The 19762-nt window shown below is 43.9% G+C and overlaps 1 protein-coding gene across 1 annotated transcript; it reads left to right on the top strand.

Moving 5' to 3' along the window:
• Window positions 1–808: 808 nt before the first annotated feature.
• On the top strand, window positions 809–19216 carry vash2 (vasohibin 2). The gene is made up of 9 exons (XM_068753745.1): window positions 809–954; window positions 4927–5252; window positions 9563–9651; window positions 9886–9942; window positions 12205–12279; window positions 13193–13430; window positions 13516–13659; window positions 15327–15445; window positions 18724–19216. Exons 2-9 carry the CDS (start codon window positions 4932–4934, stop codon window positions 18791–18793), a joined length of 1113 nt encoding a protein of 370 aa, XP_068609846.1. The 5' UTR covers window positions 809–954; window positions 4927–4931; the 3' UTR covers window positions 18794–19216.
• Window positions 19217–19762: the final 546 nt, after the last annotated feature.

Below are 19762 nucleotides of genomic sequence, written 5' to 3'. Positions count from 1 at the left end.
TTCGTTTTTTAATTCTTAAGCGTCGTTTGCATCAAGTCATGTTGGGAATATAAATGAATAAATTAAATACGTTATTCTCTTCTACTCTATTCTGACGGACATTGTCGAGCACCCATAATCCTACATGTGGAAAATGTGAAACCATTTTTTTTTTTTTTTTACTATTGCAACAAATGCAGAAAGGTCTGTTTTTGGTGTCGCTTGTTGACGCCTTTAGTCTAAACCCACCAATCGGAGAGAAGTGCACGTCCAAATATGGTAACGTGCTGTCTTTAGCCCGCCCCCTTTGTTGACATGACCAATGCAGAATGGCCAATGGCTGCGGGGGATCCGAGAAATGCAGGAGAGCGGTGGCGAACCGGTTAGCGCTGCTGATCATTATGGGATGGATGGGGGACGCGTTCTTTATCAGTGTGAAGTGATAACGGATACCGGGCGCGGCGCCGTGCCGGATGCTGACGGTAGCGACGCGCACATTGCGCAGAGGAGGCGCTCGCAACAGTCAAGGGGCAGCAAAACAGACTTCCGGGCGACGATTTCAAAATAAAAGAGCTCTGACAAGAACACAAGTATTTGCTTGTGTTTATATGAACTGGTTTTACTGGCACACTAGACCTCGTGTCCGCACAAAACGGATGTATATATGACTATAACGGTACAATTCATAGTATTATCCAAGTACGCACGATCAATGAACGCACTGCTTTTACTTTCGACCCGTTTTCTCCGAACACTCGTTGCTCGCTCTTTATGCCTTTATGCTCGGGAGAGCGGCCGACGCGGCGCGCAGATGTGAGAACAACGACGCCTCATTACGCGCGCAGCTGTTCCTCCCTGGACGCGCGCCGGAGCCGGCAGTGCGCGTTGTCTATCTACGCGGGGTTAATGAAGACGTTCCAACGAACCCGCAAATCCCTTCCCGTCGGAATGAACGATTGTCTGAGCCTCCCGCAAGTGAGTCCCGCAGCTCTCATGCTGTTAATGTTAAAGTCTCCTTCTGCTGAATACATCTCTTTATCATGTTTATGATTTATCTTCGTCTCTCTTTATCATGTTTATGATTTATCTTCGTCTCTCTTTATCATGTTTATAGTTTCTCTTCATCTCTCTTTATCATGTTTATGATTTTTCTTCGTCTCTCTTTATCATGTTTATGATTTATCTTCGTCTCTCTTTATCATGTTCATGATTTTTCTTCGTCTTCCTTTATCATGTTTATAGTTTCTCTTCGTCTCTCTTTATCATGTTTATGGTTTTTCTTCGTCTCCCTTTATCATGTTTATGGTTTCTCTTCGTCTCTCTTTATCATGTTTATGATTTATCTTCGTCTCCTTTTATCATGTTTATGATTTATCTTCGTCTCTCTTTATCATGTTTATGATTTCTCTTCGTCTCTCTTTATCATGTTTATGGTTTCTCTTCGTCTCTCTTTATCATGTTTATGATTTCTCTTCGTCTCTCTTTATCATGTTTATGATTTATCTTCGTCTCCCTTTATCATGTTTATGATTTATCTTCGTCTCTCTTTATCATGTTTATGATTTCTCTTCGTCTCTCTTTATCATGTTTATGATTTATCTTCGTCTCCCTTTATCATGTTTATGATTTATCTTTGTCTCTCTTTATCATGTTTATGATTTCTCTTCGTCTCTCTTTATCATGTTTATGATTTATCTTCGTCTCCCTTTATCATGTTTATGATTTTTCTTCGTCTTCCTTTATCATGTTTATGATTTTTCTTCGTCTTCCTTTATCATGTTTATAGTTTCTCTTCGTCTCTCTTTATCATGTTCATGGTTTCTCTTCGTCTCTCTTTATCATGTTTATGGTTTCTCTTCATCTCTCTTTATCATGTTTATGGTTTCTCTTCATCTCTCTTTATCATGTTCATGGTTTCTCTTCATCTCTCTTTATCATGTTTATGGTTTCTCTTCGTCTCTCTTTATCATGTTTATGGTTTCTCTTCGTCTCTCTTTATCATGTTCATGGTTTCTCTTCATCTCTCTTTATCATGTTCATGGTTTCTCTTCATCTCTCTTTATCATGTTTATGGTTTCTCTTCATCTCTCTTTATCATGTTCATGGTTTCTCTTCGTCTCTCTTTATCATGTTCATGGTTTCTCTTCATCTCTCTTTATCATGTTTATGGTTTCTCTTCATCTCTCTTTATCATGTTCATGGTTTCTCTTCATCTCTCTTTATCATGTTTATGGTTTCTCTTCATCTCTCTTTATCATGTTCATGGTTTCTCTTCGTCTCTCTTTATCATGTTTATGGTTTCTCTTCGTCTCTCTTTATCATGTTTATGGTTTCTCTTCGTCTCTCTTTATCATGTTCATGGTTTATCTTCGTCTCTCTTTATCATGTTCATGGTTTATCTTCGTCTCTCTTTATCATATTTATGGTTTATCTTCGTCTCCCTTTATCATGTTTATGGTTTATCTTCGTCTCCCTTTATCATGTTTATGGTTTCTCTTCGTCTCTCTTTATCATGTTTATGATTTCTCTTCGTCTCTCTTTATCATGTTTATGATTTCTCTTCGTCTCTCTTTATCATGTTTATGATTTATCTTCGTCTCCCTTTATCATGTTTATGATTTATCTTTGTCTCTCTTTATCATGTTTATGATTTCTCTTCGTCTCTCTTTATCATGTTTATGATTTATCTTCGTCTCCTTTTATCATGTTTATGATTTCTCTTCGTCTCTCTTTATCATGTTTATGATTTATCTTCGTCTCCTTTTATCATGTTTATGATTTATCTTCGTCTCTCTTTATCATGTTTATGATTTCTCTTCGTCTCTCTTTATCATGTTTATGGTTTCTCTTCGTCTCTCTTTATCATGTTTATGATTTCTCTTCGTCTCTCTTTATCATGTTTATGATTTATCTTCGTCTCCCTTTATCATGTTTATGATTTATCTTCGTCTCTCTTTATCATGTTTATGATTTCTCTTCGTCTCTCTTTATCATGTTTATGATTTATCTTCGTCTCCCTTTATCATGTTTATGATTTATCTTTGTCTCTCTTTATCATGTTTATGATTTCTCTTCGTCTCTCTTTATCATGTTTATGATTTATCTTCGTCTCCTTTTATCATGTTTATGATTTATCTTCGTCTCCCTTTATCATGTTTGTGGTTTCTCTTCATCTCTCTTTATCATGTTTATGATTTATCTTCGTCTCCCTTTATCATGTTTATGGTTTCTCTTCGTCTCTCTTTATCATGTTTATGGTTTCTCTTCGTCTCTCTTTATCATGTTTATGGTTTCTCTTCGTCTCTCTTTATCATGTTTATGGTTTCTCTTCGTCTCTCTTTATCATGTTTATGATTTCTCTTCGTCTCCCTTTATCATGTTTATGGTTTCTCTTCGTCTCTCTTTATCATGTTTATGGTTTCTCTTCGTCTCCCTTTATCATGTTTATGGTTTCTCTTCGTCTCTCTTTATCATGTTTGTGGTTTCTCTTCGTCTCTCTTTATCATGTTTATGGTTTCTCTTCGTCTCTCTTTATCATGTTTATGGTTTCTCTTCGTCTCTCTTTATCATGTTTATGATTTCTCTTCATCTCTCTTTATCATGTTTATGGTTTCTCTTCGTCTCCCTTTATCATGTTTATGATTTATCTTCGTCTCTCTTTATCATGTTTATGGTTTCTCTTCGTCTCTCTTTATCATGTTTATGGTTTTTCTTCGTCTCTCTTTATTATGTTTATGGTTTCTCTTCGTCTCTCTTTATCATGTTTGTGGTTTCTCTTCGTCTCTCTTTATCATGTTTATGATTTTTCTTCGTCTCCCTTTATCATGTTTATGGTTTCTCTTCGTCTCTCTTTATCATGTTTATGATTTTTCTTCGTCTCCCTTTATCATGTTTATGGTTTCTTTTCGTCTCTCTTTATCATGTTTGTGGTTTCTCTTTATCTCTCTTTATCATGTTTATGGTTTCTCTTCGTCTCTCTTTATCATGTTTGTGGTTTCTCTTCGTCTCTCTTTATCATGTTTATGATTTATCTTCGTCTCTCTTTATTATGTTTATGGTTTTTCTTCGTCTCTCTTTATCATGTTTATGATTTTTCTTCGTCTCCCTTTATCATGTTTGTGGTTTCTCTTCGTCTCTCTTTATCATGTTTGTGGTTTCTCTTCATCTCTCTTTATCATGTTTATGGTTTCTCTTCGTCTCTCTTTATCATGTTTATGATTTATCTTCGTCTCTCTTTATCATGTTTATGGTTTTTCTTCGTCTCTCTTTATCATGTTTGTGGTTTCTCTTTATCTCTCTTTATCATGTTTATGGTTTCTCTTCGTCTCTCTTTATCATGTTTGTGGTTTCTCTTCATCTCTCTTTATCATGTTTATGGTTTCTCTTCGTCTCCCTGGTGTATTGTCTTAAAACGTTCTGTGGATTATCTATACTCAGACACAGCTTTTTAGATTTTGTAGACATGATTGTGTTTTCTCCTCACATTCATTGTTGAGCTTCAATTGAATGATTTGTTGTTTTGTTGTCATGGATTGATCCTCTGCCGATGAAGGCGGTGATGTTTTCATTATTATTATTAGCTACTTCATTATTATTTGTGGCAGGTTGGGTGCTGCTCCACCTCCCCTCCAACCGGCCTCACCTGCGCTCGATTGCACAGCGTGCCACCTGTACCACACGCACCTCTGTCTCGTGCGCTCACATTTGCCTGATATTGACACAAAACGTCAAATTTTGCAAGCAGGTGCTGCTTTTGGCCACACATGGAAATATGTTTTAGACGTGATCCTGGCTGGCTGTACAAATACACAAAATGAATATTTTTTCTCTCTCCAAAACAAACAAAATGTATTCTGATATAATTTCATGGTTCTGTTTCGTGCTGTCCAACACTAACGCACAAAAGAGGAACTCCAATACATTTCCTTCTCTTCCTGGCCCTCTTAGGATCAATGACGAGGCCCAACCCCCCCAGCCGGAGCTGCACATCCCCTGCCAAGTTGAGCAGGTACAGCCGGTCCAAGAGTACCAGCTCACACTGTCTCCTCCGCTGCAGCACCAGGGAAGATTCCTCCGCCTCTCCTCCAATCAACAGTTCCAGATCTCCCGGTGAGGAAGAGGAGAAAGATGGAGGGGTTCTGTTCTACGTTAACAGGACTGGTTTCCCCATTGATGGTGTCACCTGGGGGAGGATGTGGTCCCATGTGGCTGCTGTTCATCCAGAGGGCCAGGCGATGGTGGACAGGATCCAAAACACTGCGTATCTTCCCAAGGTGAGCAAACGATGGCGGGTTCTTCTCTCCATGCTTGAAAACCTCCTTTTTAAGGTTTAGCAGTACATATTTTTTAACGTTCCAAACCACTTGTTCTTTGGGAATTCCAGTTGTTGAACGGCTGAAGAAGTTATCTCAAGAAGTAACTGCACAATCTATAACCGACTGGCGACACGTGGCAGTAGTTCGATGATCCTTGTTATTGATGGATTATTATATTCCTCTTTAGGAACAGACAGTGATATGCTGGAAGCGATGGCAAGAAAGATCAGTTTAGTCCACTGGATATGGGACATAAAAAGTATCAGAGCAATCGACAATCGTGATTTACAGACCATATCAGTTGAAGGGTACATATATTACCAATAAATTCTCAAGTCGTATCCATCCGTCCATCTTCCACCGCCTATCCGGGGCCGGGTCGCGGAGGCAACAGTCTCGGCAGCGACTTCGATACTTCGCTGTCCCCAGCCACCTCCTCCAGCTCTTACAGGGGGATCCCGAGGCGTTCACAGGACACACATAGTCCCTCCAGCGTGTCCGAGGTCTTCCCCGAGGCCTCCTCCCACTGGGACATTCACAGAACACCTCTCCAGGGAGGGGTCCAGGAGGCATCCAAAATGGATGCCCCAGCGACCTCAGCCGTGTGGAGGAGCAGCAGCTCTACTCCGAGTTCCCCCCTGGTGACTGAGCTCCTCACCTTATCCCTAAAGTCGTTGTCACTGTCGCTGTTTGGTCCCCTTTAAACAGACCGGAGTTCCTTTCCTCGGATGATCCGCTCCGTTTGGGCTGGTGTGAAAGCGCATCCGAACTCTGTTGAGGATCAAACAAGTCCGCCTGAAAACGTGGGTCTCGGTTCCTTTGCAAGAGAACCCTGCTCCGTTCTGTGAGCAGTGTGAAAGCTCTCCGGAGCAAACGCAGGATCAGCTGTCCGTAGTGACGCTACACGGTGCGTCTCCGGTAGAGGAAGTACAGCGAGTACTCCAAGCTGCTCTGCAGGGGAAGCTCAGTTACCAGAAAAACTAAAGTGGTGAAATATGTACCGCTGTGTGTAGATTTTAACTAAATATGCGTTATAATACTTTAATCTTTTGTTCAGAACCAGCTACTTATCACCGGTAAATGACACGACTTATCCCCACGGCGCTTTAACAGTCATGCTGAGCGTCGAAACTGGACAGTCATTGGATAAATGCTGGGCTTTGTCCTGCCCATGAGCATCACTGGGGCATGATGATTGGCGCGAATCAGCGATCTTGAAGCATAAAATACCCGAACATTTTACAAGTTTTTTACTCCGTTGTTCTGAACTGAGCCGGAGACTTTACGGATCCCCAGACTCTTTGTGTTTGTTAGAAACGACTAGCGTTGTGTAACATTTATGATGTAGACCAGAACTAAATGAGCTTCACTCCTTGAATGAGCAGCCGCCGCCGCTGGCCCCCTCCAAACCAAAACAAACATGGGAGAGGGCGGGACTTCCCCTTCTACATTTGTCCAATGGACGAGCGCCCCTTTCAGCCACGTGACGCTGCTCAGAAAGTTCCCTCAGTGTGAAAGCAGACCTTTCAACTAATTATAAATGCAGCAATTTGCTCCCAATCGAACCGAGTCCTTTTGTTGTAGTGTGACAATGACCTAAGGTCCTTAAGGTCGCTTTCACACTAGGCTGTTTGGTCCGCTTTAAATGGACCAGAGTTCGTTTCATCGGATAGTTCGCTTCGTTTGGGCAGGTGTGAAGGCTAATCCTAACTCTGGTGTGGACCAAACAAGCGAACTCTGGTCCACTTGAAAGTGTAAGTACAGCGCGCACTCCAAACCAAAACAAACACGGCGAGAGGACAGACGTGGACAATTACATTTTAAACAGTTTAGTGAGAAAATGGGGGGAATGGGTGTTAAAACGAACAGCTGAACAATGTTGGGTTAAAGTAAAAAAATATTGCGGCAGCAATATCACGAGGTGCAAAGCGAATGAACTTTGACGTTTCCTCGGTGCTGCTGTGGAGCTCTGACTGAGTCTTGGGCCGTGTTATCGCTAAGCTACCTGAATCAGTCAGAAAGAAACGCAAAATGAGATCATATTGTGATAAAACACATCAGTGCTTTTTATATTACTTGATGACTCAGAAGTATATTTCAAACTTGACCATCATATGTGCAGAAACCATATTAAATGATCTTCCTTTGATTTGCTCTGCTGGAACACCAACATGTAATTCTGAGCGCTGCAGATAATACTGCGTTGTACTACTGTACTAGAGTACTGCTGGATTGTTGATGTGCAATCTGAGAGGCTTTATGCATTTAAGGTGTGAAAGCAGGTGGTTACTACGGATACAGTTGCCAATACTCTGACCTCGGGCAAGAATAACTTTGTCATCAGGAACCACAAAATCACAAATGTTAACTGTATTTATTACACTATTTTAGATTTTTGTCTATTTTGTTACTGATGCAAGGGTAGCAGATGGTTATAACATGTTGTAGTAACTGTGTAACAGCCTTTTTCCTTTGAGGACCGTAATATATATATATATATATATATATATATAAGTAGCTCTCCCCTTTGACTCTGCTGCCTGTTTCTTGTTGGCCACGATCACTTGAAATGAAATACTTTTATTAATCATCATCTGCAGACACACACAATGAAATCGCTTTTTCACCTTAGCACACGGAGAGGGAGAAGGGTGAAGGCGCCGCCGTGATCGGCGCACCTGGAGCCGTTAACCTGTTAATGCACAGATCCGGGTTAATGCACAGATCCGGGTTAATGCACAGATCCGGGTTAATGCACACATCCGGGTTAATGCACACATCCGGGTTAATGCACACATCTGGGTTAATGCACACATCTGGGTTAATGCACAGATCCGGGTTAATGCACACATCCGGGTTAATGCACACATCTGGGTTAATGCACACATCCGGGCTAATGCACACATCCGGGCTAATGCACACATCCGGGCTAATGCACACATCCGGGTTAATGCACACATCCGGGTTAATGCACACATCCGGGTTAATGCACACATCCGGGTTAATGCACACATCCGGGTTAATGCACACATCCGGGTTAATGCACACATCTGGGTTAATGCACACATCTGGGTTAATGCACACATCCGGGTTAATGCACACATCTGGGTTAATGCACACATCCGGGTTAATGCACACATCTGGGTTAATGCACACATCCGGGTTAATGCACAGATCCGGGTTAATGCACACATCCAGGCTAATGCACACATCTGGGTTAATGCACACATCCGGGTTAACGCACACATCCGGGCTAATGCACAGATCCGGGTTAATGCACACATCCGGGTTAACGCACACATCTGGGTTAATGCACACATCCGGGTTAATGCACACATCCGGGTTAATGCACACATCTGGGTTAATGCACACATCCGGGTTAATGCACACATCCGGGTTAATGCACACATCCGGGTTAATGCACACATCCGGGTTAATGCACACATCCGGGTTAATGCACACATCTGGGCTAATGCACACATCCGGGTTAATGCACACATCTGGGTTAATGCACAGATCCGGGTTAATGCACACATCTGGGTTAAACACATCCGGGCTAATGCACACATCTGGGTTAATGCACACATCCGGGTTAATGCACAGATCCGGGTTAATGCACAGATCCGGGTTAATGCACAGATCCGGGTTAATGCACACATCTGGGTTAAACACATCCGGGTTAATGCACACATCTGGGTTAATGCACACATCCGGGCTAATGTACAGATCTGGGTTAATGCACAGATCCGGGTTAATGCACACATCCGGGTTAATGCACACATCTGGGTTAATGCACACATCCGGGCTAATGTACAGATCCGGGCTAATGTACAGATCTGGGTTAATGCACACATCCGGGTTAATGCACACATCTGGGTTAATGCACACATCCGGGCTAATGTACAGATCCGGGTTAATGCACACATCTGGGTTAATGCACAGATCTGGGTTAATGCACACATCCGGGTTAATGCACACATCAGGGTTAATGCACACATCTGGGTTAAACACATCCGGGCTAATGCACAGATCCGGGTTAATGCACACATCTGGGTTAAACACATCCGGGCTAATGCACAGATCCGGGTTAATGCACACATCTGGGTTAAACACATCCGGGCTAATGCACAGATCCGGGTTAATGCACACATCTGGGTTAAACACATCCGGGCTAATGCACAGATCCGGGTTAACCTCTGGATGTGATGTGACACAAGAGAGATCAGTCAGATCTCTTCCTGATGTTTCTTCTCTTGACTTTTTTCCAGCACACCGTTCCCTCAGTGCCGACCTTCAAACCATCCACGCCAGTCCCAGAGTGGCTCGAGGCCATCCAGAACTACATGAAGGCTCTGCAGTATCCTTCAACACAATCACGTGTGGCCATGACAACAGCTGCCATGGTGAGAGCAGCTGTCCGCTCATCTGGCAAAAGTAATTTTACTTCTAATGTTTATAAAGATAAAAGGGACGTCTGTGTGAGGATGGTCTGACCAGATGTACCCCGTGGGTAAAAGCCATCCACCAATGGAAGCGAGAGCTTTCCAGCTCTGATAGGTATTCATTGACTGTTCTCTAACACTTCCATCAGATACAACCACACAGGAACCCAATTCTTTGAAGTTAAGAAGAGCCGTCCTCTGTCTGGGTAAGCATTCAGCATTAGCAAAGGACATGCTATCTGATAACAAAAGATCAATTTGTATCATATTTATCAGAATCTTCATCTAAAGGCCTTTTGTCTGGTGAGCAGTTAGCATGTACTGGTAGCTCGATATTAGCATGCACTGGTGGCTCGATATTAGCATGCACTGGTAGCTCAGTATTAGCATGCACTGGTAGCTCAGTATTAGCATGTACTGGTAGCTCAGTATTAGCATGCACTGGTAGCTCAGTATTACTATCAACCTATTTAACATGCAGCAACTGGAAACGTCATTTCTGTAACAATTTTGTTACAAAAGGAAGAAAAGCAGAGCAAGTTGATCTCTCATGCAAAGACCGTCACACTTCTGTCCACGAATGGTAAAAGGAGCTCTTTGCTAGTGATGATGAGGCTGCTGGGAAACGTGTGAAGAGTTTGCGTAGTTCTGTAATTCTACTGAAACGCGTCTGGCAGAAATCTCACCCCTGTGATGTCACAGAGGGCGACCGTGCATGAGATGTGCGTGCACGTAATGAAATTAGTTTCAGTTTCGTTTTCAGAGGATTTCTGACAAAGCTGCTTGAGACAGAAATGAAGGACGCTGTCCTGCAGCATCTGTCTGAGACAGAAATGAAGGACGCTGTCCTGCAGCATCTGTTTGAGACAGAAATGAGGGACGCTGTCCTGCAGCATCTGTTTGAGACAGAAATGAGGGACGCTGTCCTGCAGCATCTGTTTGAGACAGAAATGAGGGACGCTGTCCTGCAGCATCTGTTTGAGACAGAAATGATGGACGCTGTCCTGCAGCATCTGTTTGAGACAGAAATGAGGGACGCTGTCCTGCAGCATCTGTTTGAGACAGAAATGAGGGACGCTGTCCTGCAGCATCTGTTTGAGACAGAAATGAGGGACGCTGTCCTGCAGCATCTGTTTGAGACAGAAATGAGGGACGCTGTCCTGCAGCATCTGTTTGAGACAGAAATGAGGGACGCTGTCCTGCAGCATCTGTTTGAGACAGAAATGAGGGACGCTGTCCTGCAGCATCTGTTTGAGACAGAAATGAGGGACGCTGTCCTGCAGCATCTGTTTGAGACAGAAATGAGGGACGCTGTCCTGCAGCATCTGTTTGATACAGAAATGAGGGACGCTGTCCTGCAGCATCTGTTTGAGACAGAAATGAGGGACGCTGTCCTGCAGCATCTGTTTGAGACAGAAATGAGGGACGCTGTCCTGCAGCATCTGTTTGAGACAGAAATGAGGGACGCTGTCCTGCAGCATCTGTTTGAGACAGAAATGAGGGACGCTGTCCTGCAGCATCTGTTTGAGACAGAAATGAGGGACGCTGTCCTGCAGCATCTGTTTGAGACAGAAATGAGGGACGCTGTCCTGCAGCATCTGTTTGAGACAGAAAAGAGGGACGCTGTCCTGCAGCATCTGTTTGAGACAGAAATGAGGGACGCTGTCCTGCAGCATCTGTTTGAGGCAGAAATGAGGGACGCTGTCCTGCAGCATCTGTTTGAGGCAGAAATGAGGGACGCTGTCCTGCAGCATCTGTTTGAGACAGAAATGAGGGACGCTGTCCTGCAGCATCTGTTTGAGACAGAAATGAGGGACGCTGTCCTGCAGCATCTGTTTGAGACAGAAATGAGGGACGCTGTCCTGCAGCATCTGTTTGAGACAGAAATGAGGGACGCTGTCCTGCAGCATCTGTTTGAGACAGAAATGAGGGACGCTGTCCTGCAGCATCTGTTTGAGACAGAAATGAGGGACGCTGTCCTGCAGCATCTGTTTGAGACAGAAATGAGGGACGCTGTCCTGCAGCATCTGTTTGAGACAGAAATGAGGGACGCTGTCCTGCAGCATCTGTTTGCTATTTTGTCTGGGAACTGCGTTAACTTGTGTAGAACTTGTGACCTTTAAAGAGCAACATGCTGTGGTGGAGATGACCTTTAACCTCTGTGTAGAATCGGCTTCATTTGCAGTGTCTTCCTGGTGGCACTGGTTTATCTTTGGACAATCAGCTCCTCATCTCTTCTGATGAATAAATGCTTTCCTCGTCTGATTCAGAGAACCTTCACGTTCGTGATTGATCGTGTTCACAGCTCTCGTCTTCAGTTGTTACAGTTCAAAGATGGAAACCTCTGCACTTATTTATTTCTCTCTCCTCCTCTTTCGCCTTCCTTTTGCTCTCTTCCCTTCCCTCTTCATCCTCCTCTTCCATGTCTTCATTCATGTTTTCTCCTGCCCCTCCTCTTCCTTCTGCAGGCTGATGGAGACAGCACGAGAGATGATCAGGGAGTCCTTGCCAATCAAATGTCTTGAAGCCGTCATCTTGGGAACGTATCCTTTCATGCTTGTATGCAAAACACTGGGTCAAAAGGTTACTCTGTCCTAACTCCACACCCTGACCACCTTTTCCAGCTCTTACTGAACCACGTTGCCGGGCAACAAGCCGCCTCCAAAAATTCGCACATGCATTTTCACATCTGCTTCCATTTTTTTTAAAGCTGCAGAATGTCGTTTCTGCTGGAGCTTCAATTGTTCCGTCTCCTGACAGATCTGCCGTTTGAACTGTTTACGACGTTTGTTTATGACACACGAGCGAGCGAATCGGTATCTGCGGTCTCACCCACGATGTCTATCGAGAGGAAATGGTCTCTCTCTTCGCCGATATTTATCGTATCATCACGCAGCATAATATTCTTACGGTAATTTAACATGGCCGATTTACGACCAAGTCGGCAAATGACAGTCGACGACCACAAAGTCATCATTTACCTGTTTTTATTTGAACTTGTCCACGTCTCCTCCTGCTCCACACAAAATGTCAAAGACATGAGAGGATGCCCCAAAGCAAACGACGACCATGCCTTTATTTCTTTCCGTTTCTTTTAAAGCTGGTGAGTGCAGCAGCCGGTTTGAAATAAAAGGTTTACTGAACTTAACATGACTGCATGCAAATATCCATTCCAAATTTCCAATTGAAGGGTCTGCTTCAATCGTTAGACTCGTGCCATTTTATGCATCGAAGGGTTAAATAATAAATGTATAGTGATTTAGAGGAGAGATCAGAATATCAAGATATATATCGTGTATAAAGCCTAAAAATATCGATACATTGGTTTTCGGCCGTATCGTGCAGCCCTAATTTGAACATTGCCGTCAGAGATTAGTTTATTTAATGTCATACATTATAAACGGGGCCAAGAAATCCACCCATGCCGGTTTTCCATAATTCCCTCGTGTCGTCCAGCTACCTGACCAACGGCCTGACGTCTCTCGAGCGTTTCCCCATCAGCTTTAAGACCCATTTCTCTGGCCACTACTTCCACCATGTTGTTCTGGGTGTTTACTGCGAAGGTCGCTATGGATCACTGGGCATGAGCCGCCGCCAGGACCTGATGGACAAACCGCTGACCCACCGCACGCTTGGAGAACTGGTGGCAGAGTTTGAGAGCTCCTATAAGAGATACCAGCACACTCTAAAGAAGGTAGGAAATGGGAGCAAGCTGAGGGCGGAGATGCCTTCAGACGATCTGACGGCGTGTTTCGTTTGTACTCGCCTGTGTTTTCCAGGTGAAGATCGGCCTGTATGTGCCCCACGACCCTCATGTCTTCCAACCAATTGAATGGAAGCATTTGGTACTGAATACTGCCCGGTTGGGAGCCCAGGATGTGAGGAAGGAGCTGGAGAAACATGGCCGGGATATGAGGATGAAGGTACACGCGGCTGACTCCCGTTAACCCCTTGGGGTTCTGTGTCGGCGCTGATTTATGCAGGTCGCTGCTCACGCTCGATGAAAATCACTTGAAACATTGGTTGTTTTCAGTTCAGGCATAAACACGCCGTCTCCGTGGTAACCAGACATTCGCTCTAATGCACACACTGAGGATTCATCTCCATTAAATTAAAAAAGAAAATAATTTAAAACTTTTTCTATCTTTAGCTGTTTTTATATAATGAGTAAATTAAAAGTTAAATAACTTCCCGGATCAATAATAACATTTATTTCTGGGCTTCTGATGGCTGCAGGACAACAGCAGCCGATGGAAAATGTACGACAGCAACCCACTAAATAAAAGAACCAGGATGGTAAAAGCTGAACAGGACGAGTTCGACACGGTTCTCAGGCATTGTAGATCACAATGAGAAAACTGTTCAAGTTAGATCGAAGACATTTCACCTTCATCCAGGAGTCTTCTTCAGCTCTGAGGCACTGGTACACAGTTTAGATACTTATACTCCTGTTGGAGCAGAAAACAAAGAAGATAAGTGTGTAGCACTCTGCGCGAGCCCCGGCAGAACAAAAGTGTATTTGTAGTCAAGGATTTAGTTTGCCAGAAATGACCGGTAATCACATTTGGTAGAAAACTCCCTACATGCCATGGAAACGTCCCAAATGTGCCTCATGCATTCTGACACGCATGCCGGTCCAAAAAGGGGCGGCTCGGCCCACGAGGGCCGTCTGACGCCGCTTGCACCTTTAATATACTTTTATGCCATCGGTGCCGATCTATTCTAGCCGCTGCTTCTGTCCAGATCAAAATCCTACTTTTCATTTTCAAGCTGAACATAGGAAATGCCATTCTGACATGTTTTTCCAAGGGACCAGAGATTGGCCTGAACATGGAATATAATTTGTGAGGAAAGATTTAGGTCATGATGGAAAAAGGAGAAATGTGTATGAGGAATAGAGGGAGACACAGAAATACTCAGAGGTGAAACGTTTTAAGAACCTTCATGTTGTTGTTTTTTTATGTGTGTGTTGGGTACTGGTACACACATGTGTGTGTGTGTGGGGGGGGGGGGGGGTACCCAGTTGAGTTTTACACCTTGGCAGGTTATTTGTCTTCATCTCTTCTGACCTCGCGTTTATGCCGATAGCGTCCGCTAGTTGGTGAAGACTGAATGTTTTGGACAGTGATGCGTCACCAAGGAAGAGAGATAAAATGCCATGATGTCGAAAGGAATGTTGACCCTATGATGACAGAAAATGTGTACACACAGACACACACATTTATCTATTAAAACCACATGACAACTGTGACCAGCTGTGGAAAACGAGCCTCTTCCTCTTTTGCTTTTTCCATCATCCTGCTGTTTATCCTTCTTAACGATGGCTTCAGATTGCTGTTTGACACAATGCCTCATTTGTAGCCTTACGCTTTCATGAGTGGGAGAAATATAATATTAAACCAGACAGAGTCTGGTGCCCTGCTGGGTTGTCCTGTCATTCCATTGGACACGACGTTGCACTCTGGCCTGCAGCTGAAACGATTGATTGATTGGTATTTTATCACATCATCATTTGTTGACTAAATAATTGATCTGAAGATCATTAAATCGTCTATTTAATCAGAAATGCTCTATTGATTTTCTTTGTCAGATCCTGAAATCATCCAGCGCTCAGTCGCCAATCAAGGAGCGCAGAAGGGGGAAGTCCTTGTCACCACGGCGACGACAGAGCGGTCCGCAGCGGCGCTTCACACACCGCAGAGACCAGTCGTGAGTGTTTTCCATCTCTTGGAGCAGATGACGTGTTTGTGGGCTTGTTTTCTCTTTAACAACTCATTGAACCGGTTTTTAAGAACAATTTCAAACCGTTTCTAAACGTACTAATGATACGACCCACGCTTACATTGAGAAGGTATTCATCAATCATTTCCTCTTCCTCGCCCCGTTCAGGCCAGCGTTAAAGCGGTGTGTGTGTGTGTGTGTGTGTGTGTGTGTGTGTGTGTGTGTGCATGTTGCCACCGACACTCAGCAGCAGAGTAACAAAGATGGAGGGTTCAACGCCGCTGATGCAGCCAGTAAAGTAACGTTGATGCTTATAGGACATCTACCGAGTCCATTCAGCCCTAGCGACTCGCCACTGCACACACACTCGGGATACTAAGTGTGTGTGTGTTTGCTGTCAGCTGTGTCAGGATGTAACACAGTCTGACTTTGCTAACAGCTGCAGCTGAGCCATGCTGCAGACTCGACACACCCACAGCGGAATTAGTGACATTCCCTGCGTTTGCATCTCGACGAGCCGCTGCCATGAGAAACGGGCTGATTATTCAGATGTGTATAAAAACCCACAGGATCAGAAAATGGAGACTTCTTGATCTCTTTCAGACTCTGAAACCCATCCGTCCTTCCATTTTCTGTAGATTCTTAAGTTACTATTTAGCGATGTCACTCCATTAACATAAACTTCGCATCTAAGGTATGTTTTCTCTTTCCAATTCTAGAGGTTTTAGTTCTGTACATAAATCAAAGCTTTTATTTATTTGTTTATATTTATTTATCATGTCTAGCAATTATTTTCAAAGTTATATTCCAGAAAGATCATACTGAGGAAAAGCCGCAGCATACAGCGGGGCTAAAGGTATTTGGTAGCCATAATTTATCCCACTTAAAAAGACGAGGTTTGTCATTTTCATTATAGGTACACTTCAACTGTGAGAGAAAGAATGTGAAAAAAATAACCAGAAACTCGTATGACTTTATAAAAACTATTTATTTGTATAATGTTGTAGAAAATAAATATTTGGTCAATAAAGAAAGTTCAACTCAATACTTTGTAGCGTAGCCTCGGGTGTTACTGACAGAGGTCAAACGTGTCCTGACCCGGTTTGGACACTGGAGCTGGTGCTTTGACCCACTCTTCTCTAGAGCTGTGATGTTTTGGTGGTTGTCGCTGGACAACACAGACCTTCAACTCTATTTTGGTCTCATCTGACCACATGACATTCTCCCAACCCTCCTCCGGATCATCCAGATGGTCCCTGGCAAACTTTAGACAGGCCTGGACATGTGCTGCCTTAAGCAGGGGGACCTTCGGGGCTTTGTAGGATTTTAATCCGTTACTAATAGTAGCCTTTGTGACTGTGGGCCCAGCTCTCTCCAGCTCATTGACCGGTTCATGTAGTTCTGGGCTGAATCATTTGTACCCCACCAGGTGAGATCTTGCATGCAGCCCCAAGCTGCCTGCCTATTGTAGATTGGCTCATCCCAGCCTTGTGCAGATCTACAAGAGTGTCCCTGGTGTCCCCTTGGACAGCTCTCTGGTCTTGGCCATGGTAGAGATTGGAGTCTGACTGTTTGAAGGTGTGGACAGGTGTCTTTTATACAGATAACGAGTTCAAACAGGAAACACATGGAGGATAGGAAGAGCTTCTAAAGAAGTAGCAAGTCTGTGGGGGCAAGAATTCATTTCTTGTTTATAGGTGCTTCTTTTATTATTTTATACTTATTTTATGCAAAAATCTACAAATAAAGTTGTTTAAAAATCATACAATTTGATTTCCTGGATTCTTTTTCACATTCTGCCTCTCACAGTTGAAGTGAGAGGTAGAATGATGAAAATTACAGGCCTGTCATCTTTGAAAGTGGGATAACTGGCACAATTGGCGGCTGCCGAATACTTTCTTGCCACGCTGCATCTACATCCGTCAGTTGGAGGGTTAAGGATTCACGGCCAAAGTTTGAAAGTAATAATCATAATCAATAATATAAATGATGTGAGCATGTTTTCTCAATGTTGAATTATTATGCTAATCTTCTCATCAATTCAGAGAAGTGGTTGAAATGATCGGGACACCACAGAGCAACTTGTACTACTTCAACCACTTGACTGTAGTACTTGGAAAGCAATTACTGTTATCACCAGAGCGCTCTCACACTCAATGGCACACTGCTGCGCCAGACAGCTGCAGCTGAGACATGAGTCATGTGCTGCTGGCTCGAACAGCTGAGAGCTGCGGGAGTCGCTGCCTTCACGAACCAAACACACAGAGTGAAGGGAGACGACAATCAAACACAAAGTCATGAACTATAGCAATGAAAACTAGAAAGACAATCAGAGACTGCAGACCCCGCCTCCAAAAGACTATTGGATCTCGTGAGTCAGTAAACAGGGCTTCCGGATCAGAGGGGCCAAACCTGCTCTAGCTTGCTGCTCCGGAACGTACTACAAGACTCCTTCTGGACTCTTTTTCCCATCATGCCATTCGTGTCCCTCCCTCTTAAAGTGACAGTTTACAGCACAGGCACAATTCCAGATGTAAAAATAATTCTAGAATCTGGATCCAGATCCGGATCAACGCCATTCTCGGGGAGGACCGAGCCACGGACAGAACCTTGCTTGTGTAAAAATTTCAAGTCGATTGGGTTACTAGTTTTTGAGTTATGCGCTCGGACAGACAAACAGACAGACAAACAGACAAACGGACCCAATTGCAATACCCTCGCCTCCTCTTCGGCGAGGGTAACAAGGAAGAAAGTAAAGCAGAACTGGAGCAACAGATATGGAGAAAGAGAATAAAGGGTGATAAAAGAAAAAGGTGGAGAGAGAAACAACAAATGGATGAGGGAAATGTGAAGGAGAGAGAGAGAGAGAGAGGGAAGGATCAAAAGGGTTGTCACTGCAACATCAACACTTGTGTCGGAGTCTGCGAGTGTTGCACTGAGATACGATGATGAAAAGAGAAAGGGAGGAAAGGAGAGGAAGAGAGGAGCACAGGGGGGTGCTTTGAGAGAGTTGAATGTTTCCTTCTGAAACAGGCTCGTCAGAATAACTCGTATTATGTCGCCGCTGAATATGTATTGGTCAATTTAATTGTTTTTCAATGAGATTATTTTTTGGCAGAAATGTCTGTTTTAATTGATTAATGAAGTTTTATTTTTTTTAGAAGGTTGCTGTTTGGGTGAAGTTCTGTTAGCTGACTCTGGATCTCTGGATTCTAGAGTCCAGAAGAATGTAGACTCTGACTGTGTATCTGCTTCGTGTCTGACAGGCCGGCCTCGGTGGAGAGGAAGCCCCCGGAGCTCAGCACTCTCAGTGATGGCTACCAGATTCGCATCTGACCCCCCCCCCCCTCCCCCCGACGAGTTCATCCAGCCTCCTCTGACACGCCCTGCTCAAGATTCTCCATGTGCTGCTTGTTTGCAGGAGAGGAGTCGCTGCAGGAGGATCTAGAAATGTGGATGGTGAATACACAAATGGGAACCTCTGATTTTTGTGTTTGTCTGTGGACGCTGGCGGTTTTGCGCTGACACATCTCAGTCATGCTGATATTGTGCATCGCTGACCCTTCTCTTAATGACGCCGACAAGTTCTCCTTTAGAAACAATCCACACCTTAGAAGGGACCCATGGAGGGACGTGGCAAAGAGGTTTCTGGTGATCACAAGACAAATCAAGTCCTTTTTTGAAAAAGGTGTCCCATTACCGTAAGGAACTGTCAGATAGTTTTGGGTCTGAGGGCCCGGAAATAAAAGATAAAGTTTATCCTGTATGTTCCTGAAAACATCAAATATATCTGAAGCCATCACCGTCCTGATATCTGATAAGGTGAACGGTCCCACTGCTATCTCACTTCCTGCTGTAAACAGAAACACAGTCTGCAGAAATACTGGACTAGAAGTTTCTGTTGTGCACAGACACTCAGATAAATGTTATATGCAAGAAATGAGTGAGGAAGAATGAAAGCTCTGTGTTCTGGTCCCATCAGTCAGAAGCTGGAGTGTTTCTGAGTCGTAGATTATTTCTGTTCGATTGTTGTATGAAGTCATCCATCCATCTTCAACCGCTTAACTGGGGCGGCAGCCTAAGATTAAGATTAGTTTTATTGTCATTGTTACAAACAAAGAAATTCCATTTACACCGTAGTAAGCAGGGAAGCCCAGACTTCCCTCTCCCCGGCCTCTTCCTCCAGCTCTTCCGGGGGGATCCCAGAGACGATGTCTCTCCAGCGTGTCCTGGGTCTTCCCCGTGGTCTCCTCCCGGTGGGACGTGCCCTGAACACCTCACCAGGGAGGCGTTCAGGAGGCATCC

The sequence above is a fragment of the Brachionichthys hirsutus genome, chromosome 20 (genome assembly GCF_040956055.1).
Source record: "Brachionichthys hirsutus isolate HB-005 chromosome 20, CSIRO-AGI_Bhir_v1, whole genome shotgun sequence".
NCBI classification, from domain to species: domain Eukaryota; kingdom Metazoa; phylum Chordata; class Actinopteri; order Lophiiformes; family Brachionichthyidae; genus Brachionichthys; species Brachionichthys hirsutus.
Note: the sequence above shows the minus strand (reverse complement) of the source record. Positions and strands in the feature narration are given on the sequence as shown.

Bases quoted from the DNA above. Each gene is read 5' to 3' on its own strand.
- vash2 (XM_068753745.1), top strand. From the start codon at position 4,932: ATGACGAGGCCCAACCCCCCCAGCCGGAGCTGCACATCCCCTGCCAAG. The intron at 9,943-12,204 runs GTAAGCATTCAG...TTCCTTCTGCAG, and splicing joins AAGAGCCGTCCTCTGTCTGG to GCTGATGGAGACAGCACGAG. The intron at 13,431-13,515 runs GTAGGAAATGGG...TGTGTTTTCCAG, and splicing joins ACCAGCACACTCTAAAGAAG to GTGAAGATCGGCCTGTATGT.